Consider the following 24398-nt stretch of genomic DNA (forward strand, 5'->3'; position numbering starts at 1 on the left):
AAAGTATTATGTTTGGGGCAAATTGAACACAACATCACATAATACTACTCTTCATATTTTCAAGCATGGAAGTGGCTGCATCATGTTATGGGTATGCTTGTCATCGGAAATTAATAGGGAGTTATTTTTATATTAAAAGGAAACGGAATCGAGCTAGGCAAAGGGAAAAAAATCGTGGAGGAAAACCTGGTTCAGTCTGCTTTCCAACAGACACAGAGAAATATTCACCTTCGACCAGGACAATAACCAAAAACACAAGGCCAAATATACACTGGAGTTGCTTACCAAGACATTGTATGTTCCTAAGTGGCCTAGTTTCAGTTGACTTGAAAATGGCTGTATAGCAATGATCAACAACCAAATTGACAGAGCTTGAAGAATTTGTAAATAATAATATTGTACAATCCAGGTGTGCAAAGCTCTTAGAATTACCCCAAAATACTCACAACTGTAATCCCTGCCAAAGATGATTCTAACATGTATTACCTCAAGGAATACTTTTCTAATCAAGATGTGTTTCATTTTTCATATATTTTTACCTCCTGTGTTTTACCTTCTGTGTATTTTGACAGATATTTTTTTTTACAAATCCATTTTAATCCCAGTTTGTAACAACATGTGGAAAAAGTCAAGGGGTGTGAATACTTTCTGAAGGCACTATCTATAATTTACTTGATATGTTTATACTGTATCTTTGGCAGAGCCTGCCTCATTACAGAATGTTATCTGTGAAGGATTGTCTAATACTGAGGTTCTATCAGTAGGCTGATACTCCCCAAAATGTAAAAGTATGCATTTGATTTGCTGGTTTGATCCCAAGTTTACAATGAAGCATTAGTGCCAACTCCAGTGTACCTGAGGATTGTCCTCTCTCTTCGGTCTGGGTGCTGGAGACAGAGGAGGGGTGCTGCTTGCCAACATTTTCTGCTCCAATCCCCTGTGAGTTTTAACAGCCTGGAAACATGTGAGAGGAAAACAAAGCTCTCAAATCACAAACCAACAAAGTAAGAGTTATAAGTGTAGAATGACTTCAATTCTGAAAAGGAGACAAGTCGCTTTCCCCATCCCCTAACCATGGTACTGACCTTGGTGTCTGAGGAGAGGCTGCTGATCTGCAGTGTCTGCTTGGGGGTGGCGAGGCGTGCCGGGGCCGTGATAACGATGCCTGTCACAGTGCCTGTGTGCTGGCCACTTTTGACGCCAGAGGAAGCACATGGCTGGCCGTTGACAATGCGAACCTGGTGGATGGGCCCGGCGCTGGAGGTCAGCGAGGAGGAGCTCAACTTGGTGGTCAGCATCACCGGGCCCCGCTGGAGCAACTGGGGCGCCGCCATCATGGCCGGAGGGGGTGCCGGGGCGATTGGCACGTTGTTATTGGGCGTGACGGGCTTCGGACGGACCTGAGTCGGGAGGATAGGGGTCAAAGTTTAGCCAATTAGTCGATAAGGCATTACGTGTCATTTTGGAGCTTAGGGGTCTTCATAAACGTGTGTAAAAGGGACTGACCAGGGTCAGGTAATGCCAACGTGGTGCTGAGATATCACTGACTGTAGATGGAGGCATACTACAGTCGCCACTTGACTATGAACACTTAGGTAAGTCAGTTGTAAGTAAAAGTGACACCACAGATGTGAGCAGTCATTCATTTTTAAAAGGAACACAATCAAAACCAGCAAAAATACTGGTAACCTTTGTGGTTTTGCCAATGTTCCTCTTGCCTTTGCTGGTGTTCCTTATCCATATAAGCAGAAATATTTTTGCAGGAGTCGACATGGCCTGTTAGAGTCGCGTTGTTATTTCCTAGGAGTTCAATACACCATAGCCCACCACAATTTAGTTTAACCCCCTGGTTGGATGGACTTACTGTGAGTCGCGCTGGACTGGAATGCCTAAAGCTTGACTAAGAATGAGCCCACTGTTGAGGGATGCTGAGCTCCCAGTGGCATTACACACCTTAATAACAGGGCATTAAATCAAACGTTCACACCCAGGGTTAAAAACAGGTTATGGGCAATTCCACGGTAAATGAGTGATACAGAGACTCAGATTTTTCACTTCAAGATGTGAAACAAAAATCAATAATTGCAAATGTAATCCTTTAGACCTCAATAATAATCTACAGCAACATTCTAGAATTAAGAGATTAAGATAAAACAAATCACATATATTTCAAAACAAGACATAGCACAAAAACAAAGAACAAATTACAATTACAAGAACTTACACACGAACAAAAGTAAACGTAACAATTTCAAAGATTTTACTGAGTTACAGTTCATATAAGGAAATCAGTCAATTTAAATGAATTCATTAGGCCCTAATCTATGGATTTCCCATGACTGGGCTGTTGATTGTGGCCTGTGGAATGTTGTCCCTCTTCAATGGACGTGCAAAGTTGCTGAATATTGGCAGGAACTAGAATACACTGTTGTACGTGTCGATCCAGAGCATCCCAAACATGCTCTATGGGTGACATGTCTGGTGAGTATGCAGACCATAGAAGTACTGGGACATTTTCAGCATCCAGAAATTGTGTACAGATCCTTGAGACATGGGGCAGTGCATTATCATGCTGAAACATGAGGTGATGGCGACGGATGAATAGCACGACAATGAGCCTCAGGATCTCGACACGTTATCTGTGGCATTGTGTTGTGTGACAAAACCGCACATTTTAGAGTGACCTTTTTATTGTCCCCAGCACAAGCTGCACCTGTCTAATGATTATACTGTTCAATCAGCTTCTTGATATGCCACGTCAGGTGGATGGATTATCTTGGCAAAGGAGAAATGCTCACCAACAGGGATGTAAACAAATGTATGCACAACATTTGAGAGAAATACACTTTTTGTGCGTATAGAACATTTATGGAATCTTTTATTTCAGCTCACGAAATATGAGACCAACACTTAACATGTTGCATTTCTGTTTTTTGTTCAGTGTAGTTTTAAAGAGCACAACCTCCTCTTTAATATGATACCACATTCATGCCTATAGGTATAACATTAATTTTGTCTTCCATTGTGTAAAGACTCTCACTATCAAAAAACGATAAACACACAACATAAAACTTGAGTATTCAAATTGTAGTAAATTTGACTAAGTTACTGACTCAAAATGTACCAAGTATAAAATATTATACGTAGAAATAGTATTTACACATAAATATTTAAAATTATCAAAAAATGTGACGAGGACAATTCGGAATGCATTTCAAAATCCAAACAAAGTAGGCTATTTGACTGCCAATGACTTACTTCTGTAACAATGTAAATAACTATATCAAAATGTAGATAACCTCTCTCAATAAGATTTAGTACCGATCAGGCCTGACACCAAATGCAGAAATAGTAGCTTACTTTGACAACAATTCAGTTAATCTTCATCTAATACTTGTTGCATTGAGAGGAAAAAATCTAAAACGCACCCACACAAAGTAGGCCATCGTATTGACAAAGATTCTTACTACTGTAACAATGTAAAAATGCAAACAACTATTCAGAGTATTTCAAAATGTAGATTACCTCTCTCAGTAAGATTTAGTACAGACTAGGTCTGACAAAAAGTTTAAATAGTAGCCTACTTTGACAACTCCTCAGTAAATTATATGTGGCGACGGACAGGTTGATGTGGGAGAGAAAAAAAAGAAAATAAAAAAAAAAGAGAAAAAAAAAAAGACTCATACCACTTTTAAAAACAACTCCAAAACCCCTTTCACATTCACTTTAGGACCAAGCTGTGTAGCTCAAGGGTGAACAATGGTGGGACTTGGGGCAGGCGCACTCCATGGAAACATAGGCTCCCTTCTTGGGTATGCTCTCAGTCTGCTTGCTTCCTCCATGTTCCTCTCCCGCCACTCATCAACTATTGTTTATATAGGATGTTGAAAGAAAAAGATTACAAAGATGACTCTGTGCAATTTAGCCAAACACGTTTAGAATATTACCTCATCTACTTCGATGGGCAGAGTTAGATGTTTGTCTTTGTAGGGAGGGAGTGAGACGATCAAGTGACAGCATTATGAGCGAAGCACAATGTCGCCTTCAACTCGTTTTCTTGCCTGACAGACTAACTACAGAGTTTGCCAGTGTTGACTGATTAGTTACGAAGCTGGGACAGTTTCCAAATGAATTGAATCGGTAGTAACATGACAAAACAAGCAAGTTTTTCGCTGGCAATGTAAACAAATATCAACGCAACGCAATATCATATGAGCTCAAATGCACGGGCATCTACCCTAAAGCGACAGCTAGGCTGTCTAATAATAGGAAAACGAGGCAATGTATATCCTATGAACATCTGTACCTAGCAAACTTGACAAACCCGGACCTAAGTCCAACAGATGAACACAAATGACTTTCATCTCCATTTTGGTGGCTAGTTAGTTGGTTGTCTATATAACTAGCTAGTGAAAGTGACAGCTGAGTTTGGCGCTTCGCAAACGCAGACCAAATTTACCGCCACATACAACTTTTCTTGTCTGACAAACTAGCTAGCTATAGGAAGAAGCTTGGGCCATTTCCATATGAATTAAATTGGTAGAAATAAGACAAAACAGCCAACTAGTTACCTGACTATATTAGAGGTCAACCGATTATGATTTTTCAACACCGATACCGATTACTGGAGGACCAAAAAAAGTCAATACCGAGGAATTGGCCGATTTATATATTTATATTTGTAATAATGACAATTACAACAATACTGAATGAACACTTATTTTTAACTTAATATAATACATAAATAAAATCAATTTAGTCTCAAATAAATAATGAAACATGTTCAATTTGGTTTAAATAATGCAAAGACAGTGTTCGAGAAGAAAGTAAAAGTGCAATATGTGCCATGTAAAAAAGCTAATGTTTAAGTTTCTTGCTCAGAACATGACAACATATGAAAGCTGGTGGTTCCTTCTAACATGACTCTTCAATATTCCCAGTTAAGAAGTTTTTGCTTGTAGTTATTATAAGACTATTTCTCTCTATACCATTTGCATTTAATATACTGACTATTGGATGTTCTTATAGGCACTATAGTATTGCCAGCCTAATCTCGAAGTTGATAGGCTTGAAGTCAAACAGCGCTGTGCTTCAAGCATCGCAAAGAGCTGCTGGCAAACGCAGGAAAGTGCTGTTTGAATGAATGCTTACGAGCCTGCTGCTGCCTACCACCGCTCAGTCAGACTGCTCTATTAAATATGAAATCATAGACTTAATTATAATATAATAAACACACAGAAATACGAGTCTTAGGTCATTAATATGGTCAAACCCGGAAACTATGATTTATTCTTTCAATGAAATACGGAACCATTCCCAATTTTATCGAACGGGTGGCAACCCTAAGTCTAAATATTGCTGTTACATTGCACAACCTTCAATATTATGTCAAATTCTGGCACATTTATTACAGTCTTTGTTAGGACGAAATGGTCTCCACACAGTTTGCAACAAGCCAGGCGGCCCAAACTGCTGCATATACCCTGACGCTAATGCGCTTTTGTTAAATCATCACCCGTTTGGCAAAGTAGGTTGTGATTCGATGACAGATTAACAGGCACCACATTGATTCTATGCAACGCAGGACAAGCTAGTTAAACTAGTAATATCATCAACCATGTGTAGTGAACTACTGATTATGTTAAGAGTGATTGTTTTTTTACAAGATAAGTTTAATGCTAGCTAGCAACTTACCTTGGCTCCTTGCTGCACTCGCGTAACAGGTCAGCCTGCCACGCAGTGGATTGCAATGTAATCGGCCATAATCAGTGTCCAAACTTGAAATCTGCCACAATTAATCTGCCTTGCCAATTAAATCAGTCAACCTCTAGACTATATCCAGCAAAACACTGCAATTATTTCCATGAGAGACCGCAATCATTCAAGCTCCTGCTCCACTGTTGATGTGCTCATCATGACAGGATTTGCTAAGCTGAGAGCTGTTTCACAGCATCTAACATCAACACCAAACATATCTGCTGTTTACTTATTTCACTCACCTCGACATCATCGCTTTCAAACTGTGGACGTATCCACAGTGAAAAATCGTAGCCGCTCGGCACAACTTTTAAAAGTCCAAATTAAAACATACCCCAGTTTCCGGTTGATGACAACAGCCACGCGAATACGACAACAGGTTGTTAGCAACTACATTTTGCGATATTTGACACCAATATTATTGTTAGAAAAACAAGACTGTTCCCAGCGGCTAAAGTCATTTAAAGAAAGGCAGTTGACGGCCGCTATGGGTTTTAAAGGGTTAAACAAAACATGCAACTATGCACGACTACTTTTAATTATTTTTTTTAATCGAAGAACAGTGCAGACGCAAAGTCTGGTAACAGAATGATGGCACAAACAGAACAAATTGTCATTATGTTAAACTTTGCATCTGCACCAGGGTTTCTGTAAACTGGCAATTGCCAAAAATAAATCGAAGCTGATATATTATAATTCGGAACGGATGTTAAAAAAATAAATAAAAAAAAACTCTCCTACATTTCCACACAGCAGGCCAGGTACTTCTATGCGTGCTCAGGCGCGCTCGCTACCTCAACATTATCATGACAGAGAAACCTGACACACTCATTGCTCACATGGAGCACTCCAAACTAAAGACAGATTATGGAATAAGCCAAAACTTGTTTCTATAGGTGTAGCAGGTTGTGAACTGTGCAAACATTTCCACTCCGTAAATGATAAGACTGTAAATAATACATGCATTAACAGAAATGTATGTAACCAACTGACAGGGATTAACGGTACATTTACTACTGGTGACCTATGTAATGGAGAATTGATCCCCCCCCCCCCCCCGAAAATTTGAAGGGCAAACAATTCACTCAATGAAACAATGACTGCGCATGAATTTGCGGGAGACAGCGGAGCCATTCTGGAGAGACTCGCCTATATCTACAATTTTTTTTATTGTACTGAAGACATTTTAGATGCTTTTCACTGACAGCAGCAAGTCAATAATAAGCAAGGCCTATTGCCATGCGCAATGCCCAAATTGCAGGCTTCCCCAATAGGCATAGGCCGACGAGCTCGTGATTTGAAACAATCCACAGCAACGTAAATAAATTACTGATCCTCGATTCCTCTGTGGCTTAGTCAGGCTTTCTGGTGAAATATTTGGAATCATTTTATTTATTTCTGTACAGACAGGGATAATTACATAATTTCGGCCAATTTATTTCCATTTTCCACCGCTATGACATTTCTCTCCAGTTCTATTGGTTTTCATATAAACTTTATTTCGTTGTCCAGAAGCACAATCCTAGTCATATTAGCAAACCATCATAGTTGTTGCATCTTTAGATTGCCCTCTTTCTAAGTTTCTAACAGATCTCTGTGACATATGGAACCGCTATCAGATGCGCTGTTTAGAATGGTCTTTTCTCGTGAATTGCACTTTGGCAAACGTTTGAAATATACATTTTATTGGCTTCTTCGTTACATGAGTTGCATTTTCTGTTAAGACCCATTACCATAATCTAAATGTGATTTCCATCATTCTGAGCACCGTGGGTAGATGCCCTAATGGGTTATGAACCCAACGTATATGGGTCCCGTATATGGGTCCCTCAAAATGACCGTTTTTTTTTTTTTTTATCCCCAAAATGTTGTCCGACACCACATTTTCCTAACGGAAACCCTGATCTGCACTGGTCTTCGGGTAAATGTGTTTGTCAAATGTTCTGTGGAAATTGTTAAAAGTAGTCCTTGTACATCCAGCTATCGAGTTGTATGGTTTGTTTAACTTAGCAATCATTGGTTTTTGTTTAACATACATTTTAAAAGTGAAACATTTGAGTCTCAGCATCACTCTGTTACCGTGGAATTATCCTTATACCAACAGCCAAAACGCAAAACATTCAGAAGCTGCTGGACAACAAGAGATTTTACCATAAAGACAAAGACACACAACAGCAGCAAAGGAATGTATTAACACAGACAAATACAACAACACAAGCACACATTCTGAAAGCAATAGAAGACAAGAGGAAAGGTTATGAAAAAAGCAACAAACAATAACTTGGAGCCAAGACTGACTGCACTGTCCTTGTGTACACTGTCGCCCTCTAGTGACTGCTGAGTTAAAAGCTTAAATTTCATGTGGCCACTCTCACATTGGATTGTATTGATGGCAGAGTGGAAGCGGCAAAGTGAGAGGTTTTTATCTGCCCAAAATCTGTCCACGGTAATGTACATGTCATTTATTTAGCAGACGCTCTTATCCAGAGCGACTTACAGTAGTGAGTGCATATATTTTCATAGTAAAATAACCCCACAAATTCTTGTATAGAGGTCAATGAGTGTCAAATTTGGTCAATCAAAAAATGTAATAGCTAATTTGCTAAAAAGCTTATTTGATCTAATATAAGTTCCGTAATGGTTGTTACCAATGCACTGATATAGGTGGACACACATGGCATTCTCCCGCCTGCCACATGGCCTCCTCCCACCTGTCTTCCACATTTGAGGACATGCATTTCCATTGTTAGAGCGGTCACTTCACTATCATGTCAATATAATAGAAAATCTTTGTTGGTGGGGATTAAGGTTAGGGGGCGGGTCTTACTGGGACGCACCTGTGGTTGAAAGGTGGGTCGAGGCGTCAGTCTAGGAGGAGGGACAAACTGAGGAACTTTGATTGGCTGTGCTGAGGTGGGGGTGGTGGTGGCCTGCACCTGAGACAAAACCACAGCAAATACTGTATTCTCTCTACCTGAGCTGCAGACAATTTATTATCTATACTCATCGACTTCTGCAAGTAGTTTTACAGAGAGAAAGATGACTTTGTACCAAGCGCCACCACACACCACTGCCCCAAAGCACCTCCTCATTAAGAGACATGGTTTTCAATAAAATAAATCTCAATTTTGACCATGCATATTTCCATACACATCTACACAGGATAGTTCTAGCCACTTCTCTCTAATAAACTTTGTAAGAGACCAAAAAAAAAACAGATTGAATCTTTACTGCTTAATTTGAAAACACTTTGGGGTCCCCAAACTGCTACCAGTTATAATATAAGTGTTTGAAAGAGTTGAACTAGAAAAGATGACAATGATAGGAAATGAATGACCCTTACCACAAGTGCATTCTTCGACACCAGTCGGACGGGCTCAAAACACTGATTGGTCAATTTGCTAGCCACCTGAAGGTTCACTGGTGTGTTCTGGGAGTTGACGACACTAGGCTTGGAGGCATGGCTGATGGCAGCAACCATGGCGACGGTGGCAGGGCGCTGCGCCACAACAGAGGAAGGCATGGTGGGAGTGGCAGCTTTCAGCACTACAGGTAGAGTCTTAGTGGAGATGACTGGGGTGACTGTCAGCGTCTTCTGACAGAGAGAGGAGAGAAAGGAAAGAAAGAAGGAAATAGTTGATTCATCGGAGCACAGAGAAAAATAGAAGAGAGTAATGAGATTGTGTTGAAAAAGGGAGTGGAAAAGTGAGATTGCTTAAGCTAGATACAACAAATGTTGTAATGTGAAGCCTGGGGACTCAATACTAGGGCTAACTTCAAACCATTCCCTGTAGGGAGTCCCCTCCCTTTCCTCAATCCCCTACCTCCCCCTCAACAGGACCCAGAGGAACAGGGCCTAGTCAGCAAGTCTATCGGCCAAGTCGTTTCCCATTGCCATGAAGGCAGGCTTGAGCCAGAGGAGCGCCGCAGACATACGCAGCTCTGATTACATCAAACGCCACAGGAAACCTGCCAGCTGAGCACTTCCCATTGCGCTAAGAGCTAGAGATAAATCTACAGAGCCATGAATGACGTAGGTTTGAGGTTTTACAGCTGTGTCCGTCTAGTGGGGATCGAGGTTTGCAAGGTCTGAGAACGAAGTAGTACTGCCGAAAAGAACTGGCATCGCTGAAGGACATCTCATAACGTAACTAATGTCAGTACAAGGAACAACCCAGAAAGTCAGACACTTTTGACCAGGGGCCTCTGATGGTGTTTCTTAGGGTGATTTAATTGTTTTAAGAAGCTCATACCAAGGACCATTTTTCTGTTCGATTTAAAAAAAATGTAAAAAGACCCCTTGTAGTATCCAAAACAATTCCGAAAAATAATTGATGAAATTTTTTTTTTTTGGCCTTGCTGCTATTAGCCAATATTAGTAATGAATAACAGATTTGCTACATAGAACAGATAGTCCCCCTCAAAAAATCTAAAGGAGGTGTGTTCTGAAGAGTCTGTCAAGATAAGATATATATAGCCTGAGACCCTCTAAACTGGGCCGGGGGGGGCGGGGGTGTTTACTAAGCTATATGGGATTGTTTTAAAAAAAGTCATACCAAGGATAATTTTGCCATTTGATTTAGAATTTTAAGACCACTTGAAATTTCAAAACAAATATAAAATGTATTTAAACCCCTATTCTTATTTATTTACACTAAACACTCCCATACATTTTTTTCAACTGGTACCCGGGGGACTTTCAGATGAGTCTTGAGGCCTGTGGGCGCCCTAGAGCAACATGTACGTGCTCGTTAGTGTCTCATCTTTCCATAGAGGGGTCATACTTAGGCCAAACCGTTCGGACGCTACAAACGATTATGTGTGAAGACCGATTTTCGGGATGTCTCATGGTCTGACAAACACCGCTCAAGCTCGGTCACCTTTCACCACAAACGGGGAAGTGTTACATAGGTGGATGCGGTGGATTGAGATACATCCAATGTAAAATAACAGATCTCTAGCTTAAGATGACAGACTTTTATTGGGATTATTTTATTATGCCAATTAGATTTCCATGTGGACATCGACCTTAGTCGATTAACCAGCTAAACAATAAAATGTGTTTGGAGTTACCTTTCTAGAAAACAGGCTGTTAAGAGTTTACACTTCCTCTTCCAATTATATTGTGGGAGGTCAAAATCTATTCATTTACAAATGTTAATTACTTTTCCTTGCCATTATCATTGACCTGATGATAAGACCATTTTTTGCTAACGTATGATGGGGCTCCCTGGGTCACCATTTTTCCTGGGAGGGGGTCCCTGGGTAAGAAGTGGTTGATGTCCCCTGCTCTATAGTAGTACAAGTTTGTGAACACTGACAAGTTTGAGGCTAGGGTAGGCTAGGTTTGCAAAATTCCACAAATTCCACAAACATGACCAAAAATCTCTCCATTGCAACGTTCCACTAACGGGGATTTCTGAAAACCTAGTGAATTTTGCAAACCTTGTGTAGGCTACTGCAAAGTTACGAGCCTCTGTGCAACATAACAAGCAATTGAGTAGAGGTCGACAGTGTCTGTGGACTTGTGTGGCTACCTGCTGCAGGGCCTGGGTGTGTGTGGTCTGCTGTAGGGCCTGCAGAGTAGTGGAGGAGGGGATCTGGAGTACGTGTTTGTCTGTAGCCAGCACCTGAACCTTCACCTCCGGCTCCTGTTTCACCAGCAGGTCCTTCCTCAGCTGCTCCACCACCTTTTTCTGGAGAACAGAAGGGAGAGGGGGAGAGAGAGTAGAGGGGGAGAGAAAGAGGGGTGTATAGGATGGGGAAAGCAGAGGGGAGGGGTGTAGCGGATAGGCAGAGAAGTGTGTCAAGAAGTCGCAGCACAAGGTGCTCGGGTAACCTCCTTTTTAGCCCCACCACTCACTCAAAACGTATGAGTAACTAAACAAGACTCATTAACATTTGCAAAAAATTGGATGTCAAATCAAAATCCCTGCACATTTAGAACTTTCTTTAGTTTTACATTGACCAAGTTGGTTATTTCACGTTGAGAATACCAAAATGTGATGATGGTTCCTCGGCTTCAAGATCAAACAGGCTTCCATGACTTAAATTCGAGAAGACTCTGACCTTTCACCTTGGCATCAACTGCAGCTCTCACAAGAGTAAAAAAAGCAAATTAGCATCCACGACACTGCCAAGTCACTTCAACGGCTAATTCCGCTATTATGAAGACACAAAATGCTCTTCCGGACAGGGAATTAGATCTGCTCTGAGGAAGGGTAGAGACTGGGGAACAAGCAAGTATGAAATAAGTACTGTTGCAGTGCACATTCATAATTTTTGGTAAATATTTACCCATGGAACCTGACTTAGGCCATTGGATATGCATTTACAGAGGAAAACCACAACGTGCGCTGGTCTGAAGCAAGCAAATGCACCGTCTCCTGTTCTTGGGGGGAAAATTGTGCTTCCAACTGCTTCTCTTTGCTCATTATATTATCTGCAGTCTGCATAGAGCTTTTGCTCTTTTTTTCTGCATTGGAGGGTTTCGCTTGAAGAAAGAAAAGTGGGATGCGCCTAAAGTGGTTTTGCAGAGCCAATCTAACAAAACGTGCTACAAACAAGAGATTCAGCAAATCGCTTTGCTGCCTTTCATGCTTCAGGCTGTTGGCAGTTTTTTCCCGGAGAGACATGGCTTGGTGTTCTTGCCAAGAAGCCAATTTCCATGTTAATCAAGAGTCCTTTAAACAGCAGCCTGGAGGGGGGGGGGGGGGGGGGAAGAGGACGATTTACTGTGTGTTTGTCCTTTTTATGGGACCTGGCAGGGGGTAGCCTTAAATACTGTTAATCAAATAGGGTTATAAATCAAGTCTGACATCCATAGTTGGCCCTATTACCTCAACAGCAAACAAGACAGCCGTTGTAGGAGAATCTGGGGGAAAAGCATCTTTATGGTCGGTATAAATAGCCTACTAGCCCATCAAAGGGCAACCCTCAAAGATGCGATTGAAACGGTCTCGTCCTGTGGACACTTGAGAGCTACACTTGAGCTCTTAGTAACCTTTGTTAGAGCCCTCCACATTGGAGGGAGACAGCCAGGAGGGCTCAGCTGGAGGCAGAGGGAGGGAAGTTCTTATATGCCCCTGAGAAGCAGGAAGGGGGAGAATAAAAAAAAAAGAGAAAGAAAGAAGAAAGAAAATAGAAAAAAAACACACCACATGGTCCATACAGCACATAGACCTACTATAGTGTGGCTTCTTCAGACATTGCCAATTCAGAGGCTGCCTTTCTGTTTGCCGGCGATTTCAAATTTGGCATCACTAAGACAAGTTCCAACAACACGTCTCCAACACCACTAGGGGCGATAAAGTCCTAAACCACTGCGATTCTACCCACAACCAAGCATACAAGGCCTTCCCTCGTTCGCCATTCGGCAAATCAGATCATGGCTCTGTACTCTTGCTTCCTGTTTACAAGCAGATGCTGAAACAGGAAGTATCCACGATTCACTCCGTTGAGAAATGGTCACCAGAATCCAAGGTTATGCTACAGGACTGCTTTGCTAGTGCTAATTGAAATATGTTTAGAGACTACGCCGATAACATTGACAAGCTAACAACACAGAGCTATCGTAGACAACCCTGAGGCTACGCCCGAGGACAGGAATAAGTACAAGAAGTCCTGGTATGACCTCCGCAGAGTCATCAAAAGAGCAAAAGGACAATATAGGAATAATGTTGGAATCATATTACACAGGCCCCCGACGCCCGCCCCACCCGTACTCTGGACGGTTCTGACCTAGAATATGTGGACAACTATAAATACCTAGGTGTCTGGCTAGACTGTAAACTCTCCTTCCAGACTCAAAATCAAATCCAAAAATCGGCTTTCTATTTTGCAACAAAGCCTCCTTCACTCACGCCGCCAAACTTAACCTAGTAATACGGACTATCCTACCAATCCTCGACTTTGGCGATGTCATCTACAAAATAGCTTCAAACACTCTACTCAGCAAACTGGATGCAGTCTATCACAATGCCATCCATGTTGTTACCAAAGACCCTTACACCACCCACTACTGCGACCTGTATGCTCTGGTCGGCTGGCCCTCGCTACATACCCACTGGCTCCAGGTCATCTATAAGTCTATGCTAGGTAAATCGCTGCCTTATCTCAGCTCACTGATCAACGATAACACCCACCCGTAGCACGTGCTCCAGCAGGTATATCCCACTGGTCACCCCCAAAGCCAATTCTTCCTTTGGCCGCCTTTCCTTCCAGTTCTCTGCTGCCAGTGACTGGAACGAATTGTAAAAATCGCTGAAGCTGGAGACTTATATTTCCCTCACTAACTTTAAACATCAGCTCTCCGAGCAGCTAAGCGATCGCTGCAGCTGTACACAGTCCATCTATAAATAGCCCATCCAATCTACCTACCTCATCCCCATATTGTTTCTATTTACTTCTCTGCTCTTTTGCACACCAGTACCTCTACTTGCACATCATCATCTGCTCATTTATCACTCCAGTGTTAATCTGCTAAATTGTAATTACTTCACTACTAAGGCCTATTTATTGCCTACCTCCTCAAGCCATTTGCACACACTGTATAAAGACTTTCTTTTTTTCTATTGTGTTATTGACTGTACGCTTGTTTATTCCATGTGTAACTCTGTTGCTGTTTGTGTCGCACAGCTTTGCTTTATCTTGGCCAGGTCGCAGTTGTAAATGAGAAGTTGTTCTCAACTAGCTTACCTGGTTAAATAAAGGTGAAATAAAATGTAAAAAATATTCCCAGTTACAAAGTTTTAGGTTGTAGTTATCATAGGAATTATGACGCGTTGACTATTTCTCTCTATACCATTTGTATTTCATATACCTTTGACTATTGGATGTTCTAATAGGCACTATAGTATTGCCAGCCTAATCTCAGGAATTGATTGGCTTGAAGTCATAAACAACAGTGGTTCAAGCATTGCTAAGACCTGCTGGCAAACGCAGTAAAGTTTGAATGAATGCTTATGAGCAAAACGTTTATTCTTTCAGTGAAATATGGAACCGTTCCATATTTTATCGAACGGGTGGCAACCCTAAGTCTAAATATTGCTGTTACATTGCACAACCTTCAATGTTATGTCACAATTATGTACAATTCTGGCAAAATAGTTCACAACGAGCCAGGTAGCCCAAACTGTTGCATATACCCTGACTCTGCGTGCAATGAATGCAAGAGAAGTGACACAATTTCCCTAGTTAATATTGCCTGCTAACATTAATTTATTTTAACTAAATATGCAGGTTTAAAAAAGATATACTTCTGTGCATTGATTTTATGAAAGGCATTGACGTTTATGGTTAGGTACATTCATGCAACGATTGTGCTTTTCTCGCGAATGTGCTTTTGTTAAATCATCCCCCGTTTGGCGAAGTAGGCTGTGATTCGATGATAAATGAGCAAGAGCTCAGATAAACATGAAATGACCCTAGGAATTGATAGAACATTGCTCAGAGATGCCTACAAATTATATAACATTCAAAATGGGTGCATATTTCCTTTAAGACAAACTGTTAAAATTTAAACATGTATAATTAATTTGTGGGTATCTTCGAATATGATGTTAAAGGTCTAATACAGCCGTTTTTATCTCAATATCAAATCATTTCTGGGTAGCAATTATATACCTTACTGTGATTATTTTCAATTAAAATTTTAAAAAATAGCTTCTTAGAAATGAGCAACTTCTCAAGCAAGAATTGTGTTGTGGATTGTTCTGAGTGGAGAGGAAAACTGAAAACTAGCTATGTTATTGGTCTATTAACCAGTTAGAGCTCTAGGGGCGCTATTTCATTTTTGGATAAAAAACGTGCCCGTTTTAAGTGCGATATTTTGTCACGAATATCGTGACAGTTTTGGAAAGAAAACACTCTGAAGTTTCAGAATCTGCAAAGATTTTGTCTGTAAGTGCCCCAGAACTCATTCTACAGGCGAAACCAAGATGATGCATCACCCAGGAATTAGCAGAATTTCTGAAGCTCTGTTTTCCATTCTCTCCTTATATGGCTGTGATTGCGCAACGAATGAGCCTACACTTTCTGTCGTTCGCCCAAGGTCTTAGCAGCATTGTGACGTATTTGTAGGCATATCATTGGAAGATTGACCATAAGAGACTACATTTTCCAAGTGTCCGCCTGGTGTCCTGCGTCGAATTCGGTGCGCAATTGCCAGCTGCTTCTACTTTACCATTTGATTCAGGGGAGAAAGCATGTGTCCAAGAACGATGTATCAATGAAGAGATATGTGAAAAACACCTTGAGGATTGATTCTAAACAACGTTTGCCATGTTTTCAGTCGATATTATGGAGTTAATTTGGAAAAAAGTTTGCGTTTTGAGGACTGAATTTATGGATTTTTTTTGGTAGCCAAATGTGATGTATAAAACGGAGCTATTTCTAATACACAAGGAATCTTTTTGGAAAAACTGAGCATCTGCTATCTAACTGAGAGTATCCTCATTGAAAACATCAGAAGTTCTTCAAAGGTAAATGATTTTATTTGAAGGCTTTTATGTTTTTGTTAATGTTGCGTGCTGGATGCTAACGCTAATGCTAACGCTAAATGCTAACGCGAAATGCTAACTCTAGCTAGCTACTTTTACACAAATGATTGTTTTCCTATGGTTGAGAAGCATATTTTGAAAATCTGAGATGACAGTGTTGTTTACAAAAGGCTAAGCTTGAGAGATGGCATATTTATTTCATTTCATTTGCGATTTTCATAAATAGTTAACGTTGTGTTATGCTAATGAGCTTGCTGATAGATTTACACAATCCTGGATACAGGGGTTTTTTCATAGCTAAACGTGACGCAGAAAACGGAGCGATTTGTCCTAAACAAATAATCTTTCAGGAAAAACTGAACATTTGCTATCTGAGAGTCTCCTCATTGAAAACATCTGAAGTTCTTCAAAGGTAAATTATTTTTTTGAATGCTTTTCTGTTTTTTTGTGTAAATGTTGCCAGCTGAATGCTAATGCTAAATGCTACGTTAGCCATCAATACTGTTACACAAATGCTTGTTTTGCAATGGTTGAGAAGCATATTTTGAAAATCTGAGATGACAGTGTTGTTAACAAAAGGCTAAGCTTGAGAGCTAGCATATTTATTTCATTTCATTTGCGATTTTCATGAATAGTTAACGTTGCGTTATGGTAATGAGCTTGAGTCTGTATTCACGAACCCGGATCCGGGATGGGGAGATCAGAAAGGTTAACTAATTTACTGCCTGGTGATGTCACCAAGTAGGCCAAAACACCCACCATCCCAAAAAAACAGGTCTTCTAAAAACAGCTCTAACACTAAAAAGAGCATTATCATAATTTTCACATTACTATTCCAAGTTCAGTGTGGAAATACAATACTAGTCAAAAGTTTGGACACACCTACTCATTCCAGGGTTTTTCTTTATTTTGACTTTTTTCTACATTGTAGAATAATAGTGAATACATCAAAAATGTGAAATAACACACATGGAATCATGTAGTAACAAAAAAAAATGATTGAACAAAGCAAAATATATTTTATATTTGAGATTCTTCAAAGTAGCCACCCTTTGCCTTGATGACAGCTTTGCACACTCTTGGCATTCTCTCAACCAGCTTCATGAGGTAGTCACATGGAATTGATTTCAATTCCATGTGGTGTGCCAGGTGTGCCTTGTTAAAAGTTAAATTTGTATAATTAATTTCCTTCTTGGTGAGAATTTGAGCCAGTCAGTTGTGTTGTGACAAGGTAGGGGTGGTATACAGAAGACAGCCCTATTTGGCCAAAGACCAAGTCCATATTATGGCAAGAACAGCTCAAATAAGCAAAGAGAAACGACAGTTCATCATTACTTGAAGACATGAAGGTTAGTCAATCCGGAACATTTCAAGAACTTTGAAAGTTTCTTCAAGTGCAGTCGTAAAAACCATCAAGCACTATGATGAAACTGGTTCTCATGAGGACCGCCACAGGAAAGGAAGACCCAGAGTTATCTCTGCTGCAGCGGATAAGTTCATTAGTTACCAGCCTCAGAAATTGCAGCCCAAACAAATGCTTTACAGAGTTCAAGTAACAGACACATCTCAACATCAACTGTTTAGAGGAGAAAGCATGCATCTGGCCTTCATTGTCAAATTGCTGCAAAGAAACCACTACTAAAGGATGCCAATAAGAAGAAGAGACTTTCTTGGGCCAAGAAACACCAGCAATGGACATGAGACCGGTGGAAATCTTTGTGAGACACAGAGTAGATGAATCTCTGCATGTGTAGTTCCCACGTGAAGCATGGAGGTGGTGGTGTGATGGTGCTTTGCTGGTGACACTGTCAGTGATTTATTTAGAATTCAAGGCACACTTAACCAGCATGGCTACCACAGCATTCTGCAGCAATACACCATCACATCTGGTTTACGCTTAGTGGGATTATCGTTTGATTTTTAACAGGACATTGACCCAACACACATCTAGGCTCTGTAAGGGCTATTTGACCAAGAAGGAGAGCGATGGAGTGCTGCATTAGACGACCTGGCCTCCACCATCACCCGACCTCAACCCAATTGAGATGGTTTTGGATGAGTTGGACCGCAGAGTGAAGGAAAAGCAGCCAACAAGTACTCAGAATATGTGGGAACTCCTTCAAGACTGTTGGAAAAGCATTCCAGGTTAAGCTGGTTGAGAGAATGCCAAGAGTGAGCAAAGCTGTCATCAAGGCAAAGGGTGTCTACTTTGAAGAATCTCAAATATAAAATACATTTTGATTTGTTTAATACTTTTTTTGGTTACTACATGATTCCATATGCGTTATTTCATAGTTTTGATGTGTACACTATTATTTTACAATGTAGAAAATAGTAAAAAAAATGAAGAAAAACCCTGGCATGAGTAACTTTTGACTGGTACTGTATATATAAAACACAGGAAATCTCATTTTTGACAGCATTGGGCCTTTAAAATAAACAAATGAGTAAAATAACCAACTGGTTAAGCATTTGAATCTTCATTTTTAAATCTCCTGTTTATCAAACACATGGTGTGAGTCTGCGCTCATATAGGGCAACCTGGGATATCCTTGTGTTGTGTCAGCAGGGTGTCCTGAAATACCTGCTTCTCGCTAAGCGCTGTGATCTTAGCCTGAAGTTCGTGGAGCTGCTTCTTCAGATCAGCATTCTGCAAAGGAAGGCAAAGCTCTTTTTAGGGCACTTTCATTCCAAACTCAAGCAATTCACATCCAGGTTAACATGGAAAGGCAGTTTGATTCATTTAAACCTGACCAACAATTTCAAACTGAATTTGAACACTTTTGTCACATTCACCACACTAATGCTTCACATGCACTTACATCTCCAAATAAATTGTATCTTATCAGTAAGAAATGTATGGGGCATCAGGTAGCCTAGCGGTTAAGAGCGTTGGGCCAGTAACCAAAAGGTCGCCGAATCAAATCCTCGACCCGACTAGGTTAAAAATCTGTCCATGTCCCCTTGAGCAAGGCATAGCCTTAATTGCCCCTGTATGTCGCTCTGAATAAGAGTAAATGTATTGTATCAAACTATCCATGAGTCAATATGCATTTTGTTGGCAACATTTCCATGTCTACTAATAGCAAAAACAATTATTAATGATAAATGTCTTTACCTGTGGGTCCTGTTTCATTTGGGCGACCAGTTTCTGTAGAAGAAAAGATACAAAATGTCAGTAGAATAACAAATGCATTCAGGGACATTCCACAAGACTATACTACACCCTGTGGACAGTGACACCTACAGGCACTGCATTGAACCCAGTGCACCTTCATCATGAAGTGCTTCGAGAGACTAGTCAAAGACCACATTACCTCCTCCCTTCCCGACACACTCAACCCTCTCCAATTCACCTACATTCCCCGACAGATCCACAATCGCCATTGCACTGCACACTGCCCTCACCCACCTGGACAAAAGGAATGCATATGTGAGGATGCTGTTCATTGACTACAGCTCGGCCTTCAACACGATAGTGCCCTCTAAGCTCAACACAAAGCTCAAAGGCCCTGGGAATGACTCCTCCATATGGACTTCCTGACGGGCTGTCCCCAGGTGGTGAAGGTAGGCAACATTAACTCCTCCACACTGATCTTCAACCTGGGGTCCCCACAAGGGTGCGTCCTCAGTCCCCTCCTATACCGCCTGTATACTCAGACTGTGTGGCCTCACAGTTCCAACTCCATCATCAAGTTCGCTAATGACACGACAGTAGTAGGTCTGATTACCAAAAACTTTGAGAGGGCCTACAGAGAGGAAGTATGTACTCTGACTCCGTGGTGCCAGGTAAACAATCTCGCCCTCAACATCAATAAAACAAAGGAGTGGCTCGTGGACTTCAGGAGGAACCAGGCTGGGCACACCCCCATCTTCATCAACAGGGCCGCTCTGGAGACGGTCAAAAATGTCCAAGTTTCTCTCAGAGGAGCTGAAATGGTCAAACCACACAGACACCGTGGTGAAGGCACGACAGTGACTCTTCAACCTCAGGAAGCTGAAGAAATTCAGCCTGTCCCGAGGGCACTCAGAGTTCTACAGGAGCACCATCGAGAGAACACTGTTACGGCAACTGCACCCATCCCCCTATGGACCTTCTTACACACCAACACCCCTCTCCAACAGACATCTACCCTGTCCCCATCCCCCTATGGACATGTATCATTGTTACAGTCGTAAATGTGTATATTATTATTATTACTTTTATTATTGTTTCATTCATTTCTCTTTTTGACCTGAACTGTTGGTTGGAGCTCAGAGTTTAAGAACTTCACTGTACCCTGCAATTACATCTGCGACTGTGAGCATGTGACTAATACATCTAATCCTGTCCCATACCTAATTGTGAGTGGCCATCATTCAGTTTGAACAGGCATAACACTGAATAGCATATAGTATAAATATGATTATTTGAATATCAGATTAGGATATTACTTTATAAATAGTGAAATGTGTTACTTCTTACATAGGAATTACTCACCCATACACTTTACATCCAATTTTATAAAGAAACTGCAGAGATATTAAATTTGCCTACTCATCCTGCAGAGAACAGTTAACACAAACAAAAAATACATACAAAAAAACAGCGTGGATAAGGGTTGTAATGAAAAATTACCTTTAAAACTAACCCCACATGCCAAGGTCACCCCAGACCTTCATAAACTAGGTGCTAAACTCTGGTTCCTATCGCTATGAGGTGATTGGGGACATTACTAAGCAGAGGACCTTACTTAGCTGGCCTATCAATGCGCTGATGCCAGGTCTACTCTACGTGGCTGACCACTCCTCTGGGAGATGCCTGTTCAATGTGCTGAGTGTGGTTATGGGACTTTAGGGACTGAGCTCACTATAAGATGCTGGCCTGTCCTGCTAGTTGCTCAACAGCAAGGAGGCTGAAGACCTGGCCTTTGTCCCAAATGGCACACTATCCCCTATCTATGGGCCCTGGTTAAAAGCAGTGAATAGGGTGCCATTTAGGACGCATCCCTTATCATAGCACATAGAGGAGAGAACCTCCATTACACTCATGCTTACTCACTAACGAACATGGAATACAAATGGATGCCTGAAGTTGAAACATAGGGGCAAATCCTAACTTCCACTTGAGTCAAATTTGAACCTAGTCATGCATTGATATCAAATGGGAGACAAAGTGAAAATTCAGTTTAAGTGGACGTTTGGAATTGCCCCATAATGCAATGGTCTTCAGTGGATCTTATCAATAGCACTCTTCATAATAGGGATGACCACATAATAGTGGTAACCCTCAATATTTGAGTTAGCCCAGATGATTAAAAGTATTTTAATAATTTGCAGGCCTAACAAAGAGCCTGAACAGAGAGCAGCTGAACAACAAATAAATTAAAAAACTATGGAACACCTAGGGATGTTTTCCTCCTACCTGATGGACTTGAATTTCCACTTTCAGGGCCTCCTGTAATGTTTGTAGTTCCATCATTGAGCCAGTCAGTGTGCCCAACAGTCCGGGGAAACGTTCAGCCTGTGTACAGAGACAGAGGGGGAATGGGGAACACATTAAAATAAATCCCCTTTAATTCTCACAAATATTACATTTTGTTATATGGTAAATATCTGTAAGAGCCGAATCAGTGGTTTCAAGCTTGCAGTAATAGCAACCAGAAATGATTAAATATTTCCAAACAGAGTCCATCGGTAACTTATTTTCTCTCACTGGCCCGGTCACGGCCAGTTGTCCAAAAATCTACTGGTCCGGACATGGTGTAGTTTTTTAAAAGGCTTTGGGCCTAGTAATTTTAATTTTATTTTTACCTCCCGCTTTGGGCTGGATGTGTCAATGTGTACTTTATACATGTATAATCTATGAGAAGAATTGTTGTCCTACTTCAATTAGCCACGAAACCCCTAGTTTGCTTCCAGTAAACAGTCGCTTTCCATTTCCGCCATGTGGGCCAGGCCCCTGGCGATTAGAGTTCCTGCCATTTGAATGACAGCTAGCAAGATGCCCACACAGCGGAGCGAGAGAGAGCAATGACGTAATGCACATAGCTGCACCTACAGATACGCAATTTTCGCTACTTTCCCCACTACTGGCTAAGAAGTATACAAAAAAGGTACCAGAGAATCTCTAATAGGCTACATTTGGTTACGATGTATAAAAACAAAAATAATATAATTTCAACATTTAAGTAATTACTCTATTCTTTAGAATAGTAAGCCATTTTTAGATGTAAAAGAATATCTCAAAAAAGGACACAACCCCTTTAAGAGAAATGTGTTGAAAAGAGATATCGACCTGGCTAGAATAAGCTAGCCAAGACAAATGATATGTCTTTTTGTAGTTCTCTCTTTGCAGACTATCAACAGTAGCCAACATATTGCAAGCATGTTCACTATTGAAGTTTTACTTTTGGAAATCCCTTTCCATAGCTAAAATAAATCAGCTCAGAGAGTAGATTGATGGGCACTTCTTTTTGCTCTGGACAGCTCAAGTGTGCTGTGTAAGGGCATGAACTTATATACTGCTCGAGAAGTGTTTTTACTGGCCACGGCCCAGCATTAATGTCGGACCCTGTTTCCAATGCGATCACACAATCCATGATGGCAACCATTTTGTTGGCAATATGTGGAGAGTTCAAACAATTACACTGTCCCCATCAGACTCTGAACATAATACTCAGTAGGTGGTAATAACGACTTGGTTTTATACTAAACCTCACTAGGGTAGGGGGCACTATTTTCACCACTGGGTGAAACGCGTGCCCAAAGTTAACTGCCTGTTACTCAGGCCCAGAAGGCAGGATATGCATGTAATTGGTAGATTTGGATAGAAAACACTCTAAAACTGTTAAAATAATGTCTGTGAGTATAACAGAACTGGTATGGCAGGCGAAAAACCTGAGTAAAATCCATCCAGGAAGTGGGATATTTTTGATGTGGGTGCTTTTCTCTTGCCTGCCTATACAGTATGTCAATGGTTAGGACCTATATTGCAGAGCCTATGGCTTCCACTAGATATCAACAGTGTTTAGTAATTGTTTCAGGCTTGTATTCTGAAAAATGAGGGAGTAAGACCACTCTGAGTCAGTGGATAGTGGGAAGTCCCCAGAGCTGTTTGCTGCGCGCGACCGAGAGCGCGCCTTTCTGGTTTATCTTTTATACCGATGAAGCTATTGTCCGGTTGAAATATTATCGATTATTAAGACTAAAAACAACCTGAGAATTGATTATAAACATCGCTTGACATGTTTCTACGAACTTTACTGATAGTATTTGGATTTTTCATCTGCTTGTTGTGACTGCCTTTGAGCCATTGGATTACTGAACAAAAAAAACGCGCCAACAAAACAGAGGTTTTTGGATATAAAGAGGGACTTTATCGAACAAAAAATACATTTATTGTGTAACTGGGTGTCTTGAGTGCAACCATACGAAGATCAAAGATAAGTGATTCATTTTATTGCTATTTCTGACATTTGTGACTAATCTACTTGGTTGGTAACTGTATGTAATGTTGTGGTGCTGGGCGCTGTCCTCAGCTAATCACATGGTATACTTTCGCCGTAAAGCCTTTTTGAAATCTGACAACGGTTGGATTAACAATAAGTTCATCTTTAAACTTTAAGTGTACAACACTTGTATGTTTTATACATTTTTATTATGAGTATTTCTGTTTTTGAAATTGGCGTTCCGCAATTTCGCCGGATGTTGGCCAGGTGGAACGGTAGCGTCCCACACCCCCTAGAGAGGTTAACCATCTACATCATAGAGAATCATGTCCATTGAGTACAGTGCATTACATAAGTCTAGAAGGGAATACATCCTGGTAACAAAACAAGGTTATGAGTCAAACGACCTCAAACAACAGCTATTCACTTTTTGTTTGAGTCTTTTAGGATATTCATCACCATAGCCTAGGACGTACAAAAAATAACAGAATGATGTAACCTTGTGAATGTTAAAAATGGTGAGGGAATGAGCTAATTAACTCCATCTCTTACCTTCACACCGTCTCCAGGTTGAATACCATCCAATTGAAGCATTAAAGAGCCGCTGTACGCAAAACAGAAAACGACAAAGTTACTGACTTTTTACAATTCACGTTTCAGTAACAAAACAAAATGGGTTGTCGATTAGGGTGCACGGTTTCCAACAGAAAAC

The 24398-nt window shown here is 40.8% G+C and overlaps 1 protein-coding gene across 7 annotated transcripts in view; it reads right to left on the reverse strand.

The window, feature by feature from the left end:
• Positions 1 to 24398, reverse strand: part of phf21ab (PHD finger protein 21Ab) — a 62063-nt gene that overhangs the window by 24417 nt on the left and 13248 nt on the right. For 5 of the 7 annotated variants that reach the window (XM_036950659.1, XM_036950656.1, XM_036950678.1 and 2 more), the window contains 9 exons: positions 24239 to 24290; positions 21661 to 21759; positions 19375 to 19407; positions 18841 to 18906; positions 11295 to 11453; positions 9101 to 9352; positions 8595 to 8693; positions 1086 to 1400; positions 856 to 954 (listed from right to left, as the gene is read on the reverse strand). In XM_036950659.1, coding sequence (XP_036806554.1) covers positions 856 to 954; positions 1086 to 1400; positions 8595 to 8693; positions 9101 to 9352; positions 11295 to 11453; positions 18841 to 18906; positions 19375 to 19407; positions 21661 to 21759; positions 24239 to 24280 — 1164 coding nt within the window. In that variant the 5' untranslated portion in view covers positions 24281 to 24290. The remainder of the gene's footprint in view (positions 1 to 855; positions 955 to 1085; positions 1401 to 8594; positions 8694 to 9100; positions 9353 to 11294; positions 11454 to 18840; positions 18907 to 19374; positions 19408 to 21660; positions 21760 to 24238; positions 24291 to 24398) is intronic. The other 2 variants (XM_036950669.1, XM_036950675.1) reach the window with 2 other exon arrangements.

The sequence above is a fragment of the Oncorhynchus mykiss genome, chromosome 2 (assembly GCF_013265735.2).
Source record: "Oncorhynchus mykiss isolate Arlee chromosome 2, USDA_OmykA_1.1, whole genome shotgun sequence".
Classification (NCBI taxonomy): Eukaryota; Metazoa; Chordata; class Actinopteri; order Salmoniformes; family Salmonidae; genus Oncorhynchus; species Oncorhynchus mykiss.